The 15282-nt window shown below is 44.9% G+C and overlaps 1 protein-coding gene and 1 long non-coding RNA gene across 13 annotated transcripts in view; one reads left to right on the forward strand and one right to left on the reverse strand.

Moving 5' to 3' along the window:
- Positions 1-15282, reverse strand: part of EPB41 (erythrocyte membrane protein band 4.1) — a 210797-nt gene that overhangs the window by 78586 nt on the left and 116929 nt on the right. For all 11 annotated transcript variants that reach the window (XM_029571504.1, XM_029571512.1, XM_029571511.1 and 8 more), the window contains exons 8-11: positions 12360-12447; positions 4793-4945; positions 3506-3603; positions 2140-2312 (exon numbers count right to left, since the gene is read on the reverse strand). In XM_029571504.1, the coding sequence (XP_029427364.1) occupies positions 2140-2312; positions 3506-3603; positions 4793-4945; positions 12360-12447 (512 nt within the window). The remainder of the gene's footprint in view (positions 1-2139; positions 2313-3505; positions 3604-4792; positions 4946-12359; positions 12448-15282) is intronic.
- LOC115073237 overlaps positions 1-15282 on the forward strand; it is a 52099-nt gene that overhangs the window by 13892 nt on the left and 22925 nt on the right. The window lies entirely within an intron of this gene.

A 15282-nucleotide genomic window follows, 5' to 3' on the forward strand; every position in this document is an offset into this window, starting at 1 on the left:
AGGGAACTCCCCAGTCTGATTAGTTCCCTAATGGATATCCCTCCTGAGGAATGGGAACCAAATCTGTCTCAGACAAAAAAGGGGGCTATGAAAACCCCTCAGCTTCAACAGAGACTTCGCAACTAGCAGTATGAGAAGGTACGCATACAGCAGACCCTTGCCCCAACTGAGGGCAAAACCACCTGGGGACAGTTTGCCCTGTGCCCTTTTCCTGGGACACAATATTGGAGCTTCCCTGTTCTGAGAGGATGCAAACAGACCCACTGCAGATATTCCCCACTCGCAGAATATTTTGTTTGCTACCCCCTCTCCCCTAGTCCAGGGACCATTCATGGGTGCCAGAATCTGATGCCGTCAGTCCACCAAGATATTTTCCATATCTGCCAGGTATGCGGCCCTGAGGATCAGCCCCTGAGAGATGGCTCAGCTCCACATTGGGACAATCTCCTGTTACAGGGAGTAATCCCCTGCACCTCCCTGCTTGTTAATACAGAACATCGCAACTTGTCCTTTTGGACCAGAATAACTGTTGGCTAAATGATCTCTGAACTAACAGGAAGAGAAAAAAAGACCATGGGGCCCTGCAACGAACAAACCTGCAAATTTCACCAGAGAAAAACCACAACAAGCAGGAGAGCAAAACATCTTGACTCGTGGGCTCCACAGAAAAGAAGAGAATGAAGGGGTCCCTATGCGGATGTGTGGCACAACAGTCCGAGCCAGGTTCCATCAGGTGGGTCGTCACCCACAAGTGAAGACTGACATCCCACTTGCCTTCGGAGAATATCAGCATCAAATTGATATAATGTTATGGCTAGTGGTTTAAAAGTATTTGAAGAAATAATCCTAGACAGAGCTTTTATTGGCAACAAATATAATGACAAAAAGAGCTAAATACCCAACACCAAGGGTCGATGGCAGAGACAATTTTATTTATGTATTTAGGCATTTTATATACCGTCATTCCAAAATAAGATCACAACAGTTTTCAAAATCTGCGTTCAGATTCTGGGTCAATATTCCCATTCTGGGTCTAAATTCATATTTTGGGTAAATACAACATCAATTACATATTCTAGATTCTACCTACATATTCTAGACAATGACTTTCAGCAAACAATACACCAAAAGAATCTATTTCTACTACACTCTAAAACATGTTTTGAGAAATAGCATGATTAAGGAATTTATTTCAATTACATCATATCTTTTAGTACTGCAAAGTAAAGTTGCGTTCTGGTCAGTTTGGTCCTGGAAAATACAGAGTTCTTTGTAGATTGTGCGAACTTTTATTGAACCAGCAAAAAAGGTACACCAGGGAGGAGGCATGGTCTAATGGTAGGGACCTTTGTTTTCAATTTTTATTTTATTTTTCCTGGGAATTTCAATGTTACAACAAAAAAAAAAAAAGTCAGTGGGAAAAATGACTGTTATAACACACAGGAGAAAAATCAGTGGAAAAATCATTTTCCACTGGATTTTTTTTTTTTTGTTATAAAACTTTGAAATTTCCAAGAAAATGAAAACTGGAAACGAAAGTCCCTACCCAATGGTTACAGCAATGCAATGAGAACCAGGAAAGCCAGGGTGAATCAATCATCAAAGAGACAATTGTTTAGTAAAAGTTCAATTATAATGCTAAGTTTAGGGGACTAGTGCTATTGAAAATTAAAAGTAAAATATCTGAAAATTGTAATAAAACAAACAGTTTTCAGATATTTCCTAATACATTTCCTACAGATACTAGTCACTGTAACTGGCAAATGTTCTAATACATACAATAAAGGCAGAAGCTCCATTCTGATCGGCTGGGAGGGAACAGTCCATTTTCTAATTGCTAACTGAACTAAGCGTACATCAACTTAAAGTATCATATGACCAGCGCTTCTTGCAATTTATTTTTGCACTAGAATGAAGCTGCATCTACTTTACAGAATTTCCAAGAATGCTAGTTTATTTTCACTAACATATATACTTGGAATGCATTTCACTTCCGATGAAATCTGAAAATCCAGCATTTCTATAATGTGAAATAAAATCCTTGACTTTTTCTTTAGTTTCATTCATGTCAATAAACTAGGCCGTCTTTTTGATTCAAAGTACATAATTCCAGAAATATGATAAGCTGAAGGCACCTACCTCCATCAAGGCTTCTGGAAGCTCGCTTACTCGCCGTCCGTTCAAACTGTGGAGCTGGTCTGTCAATCAAGGCACTGGCATGCCGAGTCTGGGCTTGTGTTCGGCCACTGTAACGGAATTTGGAACCCAGCGCCAGGAATCTGCTCTTGGGAATCGCTTCCGTGGACGTTAACCTGAGGCACAAAGACGTGTTCTGATTCTGAAGTTAAAGTGGATTGCAACATGTGCACGGATCCCCCATCTATGGCCCCCCTGAGCACCATCTATGGGTTCATCTACAGTTAAAGGAGAATATGGATACCAATCCAGACCATGAGATGTAAGAGAAAAATGCGCTGAGAACCATTTGGTGAGCAATAACTGGCGGGATGACGCAACACTGCTTACAGTTTTCTGTTCTGGGGAAGCCTGATCACTTAATCTGTCAATGAAGCTGTTTTACAAAGCTGCTAAAGAGATATTCTTGCATCTGGGTAATGTCAGTGTATTCGAATGTGATAACAAACCTGACACCTACATATCAAACACTACTATCAATTTCTTCCAAGATTCTCTCGCTTCGGCTATGTAACATCTAGTTTTATAGCTGATGCATATAGAATACACAAATTCCTTGTTTAAACTGTAGATTTTAAAATAAAACCATTTTTCATATAACCCACATTAAACTGATTTAAACCATGTTAAACTGACTGTATGAATCACTACCTGCTTTGGAATGATAGTAGTGCAGGTAACAATACAGAATTGATTTGATAATCCTGACTTGTATCTAGGGGATAGGAATAAAACCATTGGAAGACGCTATGAGAGCAACTGCAGACAGGAGGTGCCGACTCAGACGCTGCGGACAGACTCCTCACTCTAATGTACAGCTCATGCCAGCTGCAAGGCACCCAACTGCAAATGGACTGCCTGTGTCCCACAGAAAGCTCAACTATGCAAGTGGGACACAGAATGAGTAAGAGATGCTGCGCTTTCTGAAGACTGACAGGTATCAGCTATAGTCCATTTATATTCCGTGTCCTGCAGAGTGTGAGTGTGAGTGCTGCAGTCCCTGCCATACCCCCATTGCTGTTGCCACCATCATTGGTGCATCTGCTCCAAAATAATTGTATGCCCGCCCATGTTCTTATATTGGGGCACTTTGTAGGGTTTGGGAACCTCAATTATTTGTGTCATCTAATATCATTTTAGATCAAGAACAGGGGTGCAAACAGCAATTACTCAACAACAACTTGAAAACACTACAACTGCATTTTAAAATCAAAAGTTAAGAAAATTTAGAATACATTTATAAGCATGTACAGCAGCAGTTGAACAATTGTTAAAAGATCAATGCTCCAGAGATAAAATAAAGATATACCTGAAAAATGTATGATGCTCAACACAGACCTTCCACAGCTTCTTGGCTGCCCTGTAACTGGGAAGCTTGAATCCAATAGTGCTTTCATACTGCTCTTGCTACAACAGGACAGACAGAATATATTCATTCAATAGTGTCGTCGTGGATGTTCTATCTTCTACCAGAAGGTGGCATCAGAAACTACAGTTTTTACATTTTTTGTTTAGGATAGCCGAGGCACATGAACTTGAGTGAAATGGTTTCATGTACACCAGCATTTCAATTTATCCAACCAAAGGGCGTGATGTAATAAGGTGCGCTCAGCAGAGCACGCAGTTTGACCCAGTTCTGCAGTGCACATGTGTTATGTGTGCTAACTGTACGCCCAATGCAGCAAGGAGTTTTGTGCACAAAAAAAAAATGTAAGGACTGTGCATGCTGCTTAGCATTGTCACATGGAAATCCCATGCTAATGATGGAATTAACAGTTATATCCCAATGCACAGATGTACATGAGCTTAACTCATGTTTTCTTAGTACTGGAAATTTTACTCCTGGTCTGGGGTGGAGTAAAGTCTTCAGTGTTCATGTTAGTCTATGGTTGGACGCTGAAGTTCTGTTATGCACACAACAGTTCTCTGTGCAGAAAATCATATTTTATACATACAGAACAAATAATTTTAGCGCATGTCTTAACTGCTTATTATTACATCAGCACCAAAAGTTGGCCAGGTTCTTTATATATATATCTCTGTCTATATACATACATACATACCACTACTCACGCTTGTAAACAGGAACAAGAAAGTTATTATGCACAAAATTTTGCGGTTCATAGTTAACTTCTCTACTCCCTCTTGGTCTCAGTCTCTTTGCAGAATTCTAGCAGAAATAACCATGAAGGACAAGCTGTACCATAAGACCCTTGGACAGCCAGCGTGAGAGGGGAAAGGAGAAAAAGCCACTCTTGTGTCCCGTGTTTAACAAAAAAAAAAGTCTTTTGTACTTTTTAAAGAATTCCTCAACTGCAAGCCAATCCCCCCCACTTTGCTTTTAAAGTTACAGCAAAAGGGTCACTTGCTTAGAAGAGACTTTTAAAACTAGTCTTTCTTCATAGAGCCGTACAACACTCTCTAAAAGTGCCATATACCTAAGACCGTGCAGTTCAATAATTTTGCAGCACCCAAATGGCCTCAAATTCTGTACATTTACCTAAGACTATACACATACATTTGTGCATTTCAACATAAAATACAAAACTTAAATTAGGTAGGATAAAAAGATTCTATTAATTCATAAGTATGTTACCTCGCCTGGTCGAATTTTGATGAAAAAGCTGCTCCTTTTGTATGAAATCTTAAGCACCTTTGGCCATGGAAAGCGGTTAATTCTTAGTTTATCCTTATAGACTAACAGGCCGCTGGAACAAACCCCCAACATGATGTCTACCCCTTCCAGGTCCTGAAAAGGAAAGCAATACTGTCTTATTGTCACAGGCCATTTGTTCAAGCTCTAAAAATTGCACAAACCTGCAGTGTTGCAAAACTAACTCTGATGATATCAGGAAAAGGAAAATTGGTTCTTACCTGAATTTTCATTCCTGTAGTACCATGGATCAGTCCAGACTCCTGGTGTTTGGTCCCCACTCTAGCAGATGGAGACAGAAGTTTACTAAAACAAACTCCGCCTCATATAGGCTGGTGCCACCTACAGTCTGGCAGTATTATGACTGTCAAAGCAGAATGGATCAAACTATATACAGTAACCTAACAATCTCAACATGGCATAACAACTCCCCAAAGGGATACAGAACCCATGCGAAGAAAAGAACAAAAAACAGTGTTGAATCAAGCTGTCGAGAAAAATCAGTAAAGAGAGCGAACTCTCCATTCCCTTCCAAGGAAAAAACATGGGCGGGACTCTGGACTGCTCCGTGGTACTACAGGAACGAAAATTATCAGGTAAGAACCAATTTTCCTTTCCCTGTACGTACCCAGATCAGTCCATACTCCTGGAATGTACCAGAGCTTACCTTAATTGGGATGGGATCCGAAGAGGCCCGCTTTAAGCACTCCCTCTCCAAATCCACCAGCACCAGGTGACCGAAAATCCAAGCGATAATGTCATGCAAAAGTATGCAAAGACTTCCACAAATCTCCGGGGATACCTGTTGACTTTCCGCCCAGGATGAGGCCTGAGAACGAGTGGAATGAGCCCGCAGACCTTCGGGCAAAGATCTACCGTCCAACAAATAGGCAGAAGTGATGGAGTCCTTAAGCCACCTAGCGATGGTAGTCTCGGAAGCCATATTGCCCCGTTGGGGACCACTCCATAGTACAAAAAGTTGATCCGAAACTTGAAATACATTGGTCGCCTCCAGGTATCGCAGCAATGCTCGAACATCAAGCTTCCGAAGATTCTTAGCAAAAGGGTCCGACCTATCCAGATCTGAAAATGGCAGAAGTTCGACCGACTGATTTAAATGGAAGGAAGACACCACCTTAGGCAGGAACAAGGGAACCGTATGCAGAGAAACCCCAAAGTCAGTGATGCGCAAAAAGGGCTCCCTGCAAGAGAGCCTGAAGCTCAGACAGCCTGCGTGCTGACGCAATCGCCACCAAAAACACTACCTTCAAAGTAAGGTCCTTCAAGGTTGCCCTGCGCAACGGTTCAAAGGGCGCCCGAAACAAAGCCTTAAGAACCAGGTTCAAATTCCAAGAGGGACAGGGCTGTCGCACTGGAGGCCACAAATGTTTCACCCCTCGAAGAAAACGAGAAACATCAGGATGAGTCGCCAAGGATGCACCCTGGATGGTATCGCACAAGGAACAGAGTGCCGCTACCTGTACATGCAAGGAACTACACGACAATCCTTTGGCCAATCCAGCCTGAAGAAAGTTCAAAATCTCCGGAACAGTCGCTCGGATAGGAACAATGGCTCTGTTGAGACACCACGTCTCAAAGACCTTCCAAGACCCTGACATAGGACAGGGAAGTAGAGACCTTACGAGAATGCAACAGGGTAGCGACCACGGCATCTGAGTATCCCTGAGACTTCAGCCGCTTCGTCTCAAAAGCCATGCCACTAGACAAAAGCGTTCGACCTGGTCGAAACAGACAGGTCCCTGATGAAACAGATTTGGTCAGTCCGGGAAACGCAACGGAGGTGCTACCGCTAGATTCACCAGATCCGCAAACCAGGGGCGCCATGGTCACTCGGGAGCGATGAGTACCACCTCAGATGGATGTAACTATTCGGCGAAGAACTCTGCCGATGAGAGGCCAAGGTGGAAACACGTAAAGCAGAACATCTGTCGGCCAGGGCAGTACCAGCGCGTCCACGCCCTCTGCTCCCGTGTCCCTGCGATGAGCAAAGAACCGCGGGGCCTTGGCATTCTTGAATGACGCCATGAGATCCATCCGAGGAGTGCCCCATTGAGCACAAATGACCTGAAAGGCATCGTCCTCTAACTCCCATTCTCCTGGGTCGAGAATATGTTGACTGAGGAAGTCTGCCTGAATATTCTCCATTCCAGCGACGTGAGAAGCCGCTATGCAGGCCAAGTGTTGTTCCGCCCATTGAATCAAGAGATGGGCTTCCAGTGCTACCGGCCGACTTCTGGTTCTACCTTGACGATTGATAAAAGCAACCATGGTCGCATTGTCGGATAAGACTGACCGCCTTGCCCTGGAGAAGCGGCAGGAACTCCTGCAGCGCTAACTGGACTGCTCTGGTCTTCAGACGATTGATGGACCAATGCGCTTCCTCCGGAGACCACAGCCCCTGTACCGACTTTCTCAAACACACCGCTCCCCAACCGGACAAACTGGCATCCGTCGTGATCACCGTCCAAATCGGAACTACCAAGGGAACTCCCCGCGTCAAGCTGACCAGGGACAACCACCAATCCAGGCTGGACCGTGCCTGCTCTGTCAGAGGTAGCTCGAGATGGAACTATTCTGATACTGGATTCCATCAGGATGCAATGCTGATTGTAAAGGTCGCATATGAGCGAAAGCCCACGGAACCAATTCCAATGTCGACGCCATGGAGCCCAGGACCTGAAGGTAATCCCAGACAGTCGGTATAGGCCGGGATAACCAGGCTCGAACTTGGTCTTGACATTTGAGCATACGCTCCACTGGGAGAGACACCGTCTCTTGATGTGTGTTGAACAAAACTCCCAAAAATTCCAGAGTGAGAGGGCACCAAATGGCTTTTGGCCTCGTTGACTACCCAGCCCAGCAATCTCAATAACTGAAGTACCTGGCGAACTGCCTCCTGACATAGAACTTCCGACTTCGCACGAACAAGCCAATCGTCCAGATACGGATGGACAAATAATCCTTCCCTGCGCAACTGAGCCGCCGCCGCCACCACCACCATAACCTTGGTGAACGTCCTGAGAGCAGTGGCTAGACCGAAAGGCAGTGCCTGGAACTGAAAATGCTGCCCCAGCACGGAAAACCGTAGGAACATAAGAACATAAGAACATAAGAAAATGCCATACTGGGTCAGACCAAGGGTCCATCAAGCCCAGCATCCTGTTTCCAACAGTGGCCAATCCAGGCCATAAGAACCTGGCAAGTACCCAAAAACTAAGTCTATTTCATTTAACCATTGCTAATGGCAGTGGCTATTCTCTAAGTGAACTTAATAGCAGGTAATTGACTTCTCCTCCAAGAACTTATCCAATCCTTTTTTAAACGAATCTCTGATGGTCCGTCCAAATCCCGATGTGTAAATATGCTTCTGTGAGCTCCAGTGACGCCAGGAACTCCCCCGGCCGGACGGACGCAATTACGGAACATAAGGTCTCCATTCAGAACAGAGGGATCCGTAAGCATCTGTTGACCCTCTTTAAATCGAGAATGGGTTGGAAGTTTCCCTCTTTCTTGGGTACGATGAAGTAAATGGAATACCGGCCTTTTCGCAGCTCCATGGATGGAACTGGAACAATGGCGCAGAGGTCGAGAAGATGCTGTAACATCTCCTTGACCACCCGACATTTTGTTGCCAGCCCGCAGGGTGACACCAGGAATCGTTGGTGGGGTTGGCGTGCAAAATCTAACGCATAACTGTGTCTTATCACCTCGAGGACCCACTGATCCGACGTGATCTTGGTCCATTCCCCGTAAAAGAGGGACAGTCTACCTCCCACTACTGGAAACGAGGAATAGCCCAGCTGCACATCATTGCGAGGGCTTACCCCCCGGAACATTCTGGTTGGAGCCAGGTCTACCAAAACGGCACCCACAAAAGGACTGAGAGTATGTCTGCTGCCTGCTGGCATTGTGGCGAAAGGAAGAGGCAGACCCACGGGTGGTCCAAGGTCTCCTACCTCCCCGAAACAGTGACCTTGAAGCAAAGGAACCTCTCGACTTCGGTCTATCCTCTGGCAAATGATGTACCTTATTTTTGCCTAAAGATTGAATCAGATCCTCCAGCTCCTTGTCAAAAAGCAGCTTGTCCTTAAATGGTAAGGATACCAGTTGAGATTTTGAAGACACATCCGCTGCCCAGTTTCGGAGCCATAACAAGTGCCGTGCTGACACAGCTGATACCATAGCTCTAGCCGATGTGCGGAGCAGATCATGGAAGGCATCCGCACTGTAGGCGATCACCGCTTCAGTCTTCCCGCCTGGCGAGCTTCTTCCTGTGATACAGAGTCATTTGCTAGGAGCTGTTGGACCCAGCGAAGACCTGCGCATAAGGAAAAATTACTACACATGGCCGCACGAATACCCAGGGCGGAGACCTCGAAGATCTTTTTAAGCTGGACCTCTAGCTTCCGATCTTGTAAGTTCTTAAGGGCCGTTCCCCCTGTGACCGGAATAGTTGTCTTCTTAGTAACTGCAGCCACTGCAGCATCCACCTTGGGCACCCGCAACAGCTCCAAAACCTCCTCCGGCAGGGGGTAGAGCTTATCCATCACCTTTGCGACCTTAAGCCCCATAGCCGGAGTGTCCCATTCCTTAAATAGCAAGTCCGTTGCCGAAAAATGGAAAGGAAAGGCTGACGGCGGCCCCCAAAGTCCTAGAACTACGGGGTCCATAGCCCCCAATCTAGACTCTTCTTGGTGGAGCTGAATCCCCAATTCCCCTAAAATAGACGGAATGAGGGGACCCAGTTCATCCCTCCTAAAAGATGGATGACCTTCGGATCATCTCCATCCGTCCCGTGCGACTCTCTCAGACCCCCCTCAGAGGAAGGAGGGTATATCTGATCATCCGTGTCTGAAGAAGTATCTGGATCTGGCTGAGGCACCCGGACACTAGCTGGGTGTTGACTCCCCTGTAGGTCCGGCTCCGGGGCGGTCTTGGCTCGCTTCCTGGGTTCAGTCACAGGATCCTGACTGTGATGCTGTTTTCTGTCCGCATTCCGGGCCTTAAAGGCCTTATGCATCAGTAGAACAAAATCAGATGAAAATGAAGAGTCAGAAGACAAATCGTCTCCATCCCCCTCAGGGGCCTCCGCAGACCTAGCCAAATTAGGCCTCGCAGGTCTGTCCCCCTCAGGAACCCTGCACTGCAGGGATAAGCGCGGCAAGGGGGTCCTCCCCCCCCCCCCCCGAATGCTGGTTCGTGAGCTACAGGGGCCGCCGGCGCAAGTGGAGTCAAGATGGTGCCCGCTGCCTCAGACGCGGACCCTAGCGCATTTAAAATGGCACCCGTTCCCACGCTTTGCTCCCTGATAGCGCTGGTTATGGTCTGGACCTGGACCAAGACCCTTCCTGGGGTTGCAGAGGCTCCCTCACCCCTGGAGAGGCAAGTAATACAGAGACTATCACGCGAGAGCCACGAGCGCACGGATCCGCAGGCCCTACACGCGGCCCGATGCAGCATGCCTGTCTACCAAAAAATCTGACAGCCCCCCCCCCCCCCTAAGCGCGGCGAAACAGAGCGCAACCAGTCCCCAACACAACCGGAGGGAAGGGAGAGTCGAGCCCAACCAAGAAGAAAAAAATAAAAATATTTTCTATTCCCCCCCCCTTTTTTTTTTTTTAAACTAATTTCCTGTCTCTAAAGAAACTCTAGCACAGACTGTAGGTTTGGCACCTCCTCCACCTGCTGGAGACAGAAGAATACTGCCAGACTGTAGGTGGCACCAGCCTATATGAGGCGGAGTTTGTTTTAGTAAACGTCTGTCTCCATCTGCTAGAGGGAAGGCCAAACCCCAGGAGTCTGGACTGATCCAGGTACGTACAGGGAACACAGGCTTGCAAAACTGTCCAAATCCAGTAAGGAAAACTGAGATGCAAATTTCAAGAGCAAAATATTCCACAAACTAAATGTATCTGTCGGGACAAAATTTCAGCAGGACTAACTGTGCATTAGTTAGCTGACAAATATATGCATAAATTATACCAAATCCACTTCCACACACTTATATCTGCTATTTAGTATCGATACATTTTTTTTTAGAAAAGTTCAATGCATATATGTGAATTTTCAAACACATATTTGTATGTCCATTTCCTCCCACAGGACACACGCATGTAAGTTCACCCACATATCAGGCAGACAACTTTGAAAAAGACCATTTCTATGGGTAAAACACTTTTCTACCCGCAGAAATGCATTTGAAGAATGATCCCCCCTAGATTCTGCATATGCAGACAAAGGGAGGGGCGGTAACCATGCGCACTGGCTCCTACCCCCATCTTTACTGGTCAGCAGGATGACATGGACCGGGCTGCTATGCTTCTTTGGAGGCTCTCACCCTGAATCTTTTGAACTGGGCACTCTGATTACCATCACCAAGTCAACCTTCAAATAGAATATCTGATGTCTCAGAATGCTGAGATATTAGTACTAAGCTATGAAAAAGTTGCTTTTCCCCTTATTTTATATTGAGATTACTGCTTTACATGACATACTGCTGGCAAATAATGAAAGCAAAGAGCATATTTATTTAACTAAAACAGAAACTGAAACCTCACAACTTTTTAAAGGCAAAATAATGAAAAATTCTCAACATAAAATCCTTGTCATGACTGATCCTGAAGTGCTGATTTTTTCCCTGCAGTGCATGCATGCAAAAGAAAATAGCGATCTGTAACAGATTACTGTATACTTGAAATAATCAGTAGTATGTGAATTATTACCTTGCAAGATGTAGAAATAAGTCTGTAAATATCATAGGTGATAGTTCAATAAAAAAGTAACTCCATAAAAAACTGGATCTGTCTTTATACAGATCCATGGTGTTACTGCACCTTGAGTATTGTGTGCAATTCTGGTCGCTCCATCTCAAAAAAGACATAGCAGTTAAAGAAAAGGTATGGAAAACAGCAACAAAACTGATAACGGGGATGAAAAAGCTCCCTGATAGACAAAGGCTAAACAGATTAGAGCTTTTTAGCCTGGAAAAGAAATGATGGGGGTATTATTGAAATTTATAAAATGATGAGTGAGGTGGAATAGGTAAATAGGGAATGGTTATTTACCCTTTCAAATACTTGGACTAGGGGACACTCAATGAAAAGAAATCATAAGAAGTATTTTTTCACTCAGCACACAATCAAGCTATGGAATCTATTGCCAGAGGACGTGGTCAAGGCAACTAACACATTGGGCTTCAAAAGAGGATTGGACAAGTTCCTGAAGGAAAAGTTCATAAACATTTATTAGCCAGGTAGACTTGGAAAGGCCAGCGCTTATCCATGGGAGTGAGATACAAGAAATAGGTCTGCCCTCTGTCAGCTTTAGAGTCTGACCTGGCCAAGGAACCATAGATCTCAAAAGCTAGTCACAGATATATGAAGTTAGACCAATAAAAAGTATTGCCTTATTTCTACATATTCAAGTGGATTAACATGGCAACCACAATACTACTTTTTTTAAAGTAATACAAGTAAAAGAAAACCTCTACCTTGGCTTGATGCATGTCAACTCCATACATGGACAGCTTTTTGGCATTCTCAAGAAATTCCATGTCAGCTTGGGCTGGAGTCATAGATCTAGAAAATTCAAGCAATGTGGTAGAAGCCAAAAGGTCAAGTTACCAAAAATGTTTGATATGATGCAATAAAATTATACCTCTAAAGATCAAAGAATTCTTCTTAGTGACATTTATATTGTGCTAAAATTTATAAATAAAAATAGCAACTCTGATTCTGTATTCTGAAAAAGGAAAATTGGTTCTTACCTGCTAATTTTCGTTCCTGTAGTACTACAGATCAGTCGAGACTCCAGGGTTTTGCCTCCTTTCCAGCAGATGGAGACAGAGAAATTTTCACAGTCACTGGAACATAACCCGGCGTAGCACCTGCAGTCCCTTCAGTATTACTATGTACCCAAGCTAAGACAAGAACCCCTGCAACAAATTTAAGGAACAATATCCCCCCAATGAGCAGGAGAAAGAGAAAAACAACTTACAACCATAGACAGTAAAGAAACTATGTAGTGATCAGAAACCTGTACTATTCTTCAGACAAAAAGAGAAAAAGACAGATCGAGCAGACTCTCCAAATGCTCTTTCCTCCCCCGGGCAGGACTCTGGACTGATCTGTGGTACTACAGGAACAAAACTTGGCAGGTAAGAACCAGTTTTCCTTTCCCTGTATGTACCCAGATCAGTCCAGACTCCTGGGATGTACCAAAGCAGGAGTGAGTCTGCGAGAGTCCCGCTCGAAGCACACTTACACCTGGATGTCCAATCGGTAATGCCTGCAAAGGTCTGCAGAGACTTCCAAGTAGCTTCCTTGCAAATTTCTTGCAACACTAGCTGACATTCTGCCCAGGCGGCCACCTGGGACTGGGTAGAATGAGCCCTTAACCCCTCCAGAATAAGACGACTGAGACACAAGTAGGCGGAACCAATAGCTTCTTTCAACCAGCGCGCAATCGTGGCTTTAGGTGCCTTCTGACCCTTTTTTGCATCACTCCATAATACAAAAAGGTGATCAGACAACCTGAAACTATTAGTAACCTCTAGGTACCTCAACAAAGCCCTTCTGACATCCAGATGCCTTAATTCTGCAGCATGAGGCGCACCAACCTCCAGGTTCAGAAAAGCCGGGAGCTCCACTGATTGCCCTAAGTGGAACGCTGAAACCACCTTCGCAAAAAAGACGAAACTGTTCTCAATGATACCCCAGAATCTGAGATGCGTAAAAAAGGCTCCCTGCATGACAAGGCTTGCAGTTCAGATATTCTTCTGGCCAAACAAATTGCCACCAAGAACACTACCTTCAAAGCGAGATCCTTTACGGTAGACCTTTTAAAAGGCTCAAACGGCACTGCACACATACCTTTGAGAACCAAATTAAGGTTCAAAGATGGATATATCGGGCCGTAAGTGCTTAACCCACCCTGAGAAAAATGGACAACATTCAGATGCGCCTCCAGGGGCTTCCCGTGAACCTTTCCTTGAAAACCCCTGAGGGCCGAGACCTGTACTCTCAGGGAACTAAATGACAAGCCTTTAGTTAATCCTCTCTGTAGAAAGCTCAGAATCTGTGCCATTGATGCCCACTGTGGATCAATCCTTTAATCAGAGCACCAAGACTCGAAAACCCTCCACACCATGATAAACACCAAGGAAGTGGAAGTCTTTCTAGTCTGCAATAGCTTAGTAATAATGTCCTCAAGATATCTTTTCTTTCTTAAATGCTGCCTCTCAAAAGTCAAGCCGCTAAACGAAAGCGAGCCGCCTGATCCGAAAATATGGATCCCTGGTGTAGTAGATACAGGAGATGCCCCAGATGAAGTGGACTGTCCATCGCCAAATTGGCGAACCAAAGCCTCCTGGGCCACTCTGGGGCCACCAAGGATCACCCGGCCCAGATGGATGTCCATTCTCCTCAGTTCCTTGCCCACCAGAGGCCATGGTGGAAACACATTTCAGAATGTCGCTTGGCCAAGGGAGGACCAAGGCATCGACTCCCTCTGCCCCCTCGCTCTCTTCTGAGAATGAAGAATCGAGGAGCTTTGGCATTCCGCTGAGTTGCCATTACATCCATTTACGGAACAGCCCACCTGGAGGTAATGAAAGTCATCGTTCCCTCCGACAATTCCCATTCTCCGGGATCCAACCACTGACAGTTGAGAAAATCGGCTTGTATATTGTCGGACCCCGCAATGTGAGATGCCGCTATCAAGAACAGATGCTGTTCCACCCAAGCCATCAGAACTTCCACTTCCTGAGCCACCGCTAGACTCTTGGTGCCACCCTGACAGTCGATGTAAGCCACCGTTGTGGCATTGTCAGATGAAACTGTCTCCCTTAGTAATAAATGCAAGTGTTCAAGGAACTTGCCTCTAAGATATCACCACCATGTTCTGTTTAAAAATTGAATACACAGCCATAATTTCATTATTGTACCCATCCTTTTTGTCATTTTCAATGGCTTGTCCCACTACCCTGCCAATAATACAAAGTTATTTCATTTATTTATAAACAATTGATATTCTGCCTTAACTAAGCTGGTTTCAAGGAGGGTATCGTAGAATTCTTATACATCGGCATTTACATTTATACAAAGTTTAAGGGACCCCTAATTTGTCCTAGCTTAAGCCCTAGCCTAGGATTTTTGGTAGGAAGAGTAGATTGCTTACCATCCCTTACAGGTACCTCCAAGAGAGGCTTTCTTGGTTGAACAGCTAAGCTCCACTGCTCCCGCTAAGCTGTGTGCATGCACAGAGGTTGTGAACCCCCCCCCCACACACACACACAACAGCAAAACATAGTGCACAAAGAAATTCGGATATTATCTGCAGCAATTATGTAGCAATTCTGCATAATTTTGCATAACGTTTCACACCTCTGACTGTAAAAAAAAAAAAAAAAAAAA

Source organism: Rhinatrema bivittatum, chromosome 11, assembly GCF_901001135.1.
Source record: "Rhinatrema bivittatum chromosome 11, aRhiBiv1.1, whole genome shotgun sequence".
NCBI classification, from domain to species: Eukaryota; Metazoa; Chordata; class Amphibia; order Gymnophiona; family Rhinatrematidae; genus Rhinatrema; species Rhinatrema bivittatum.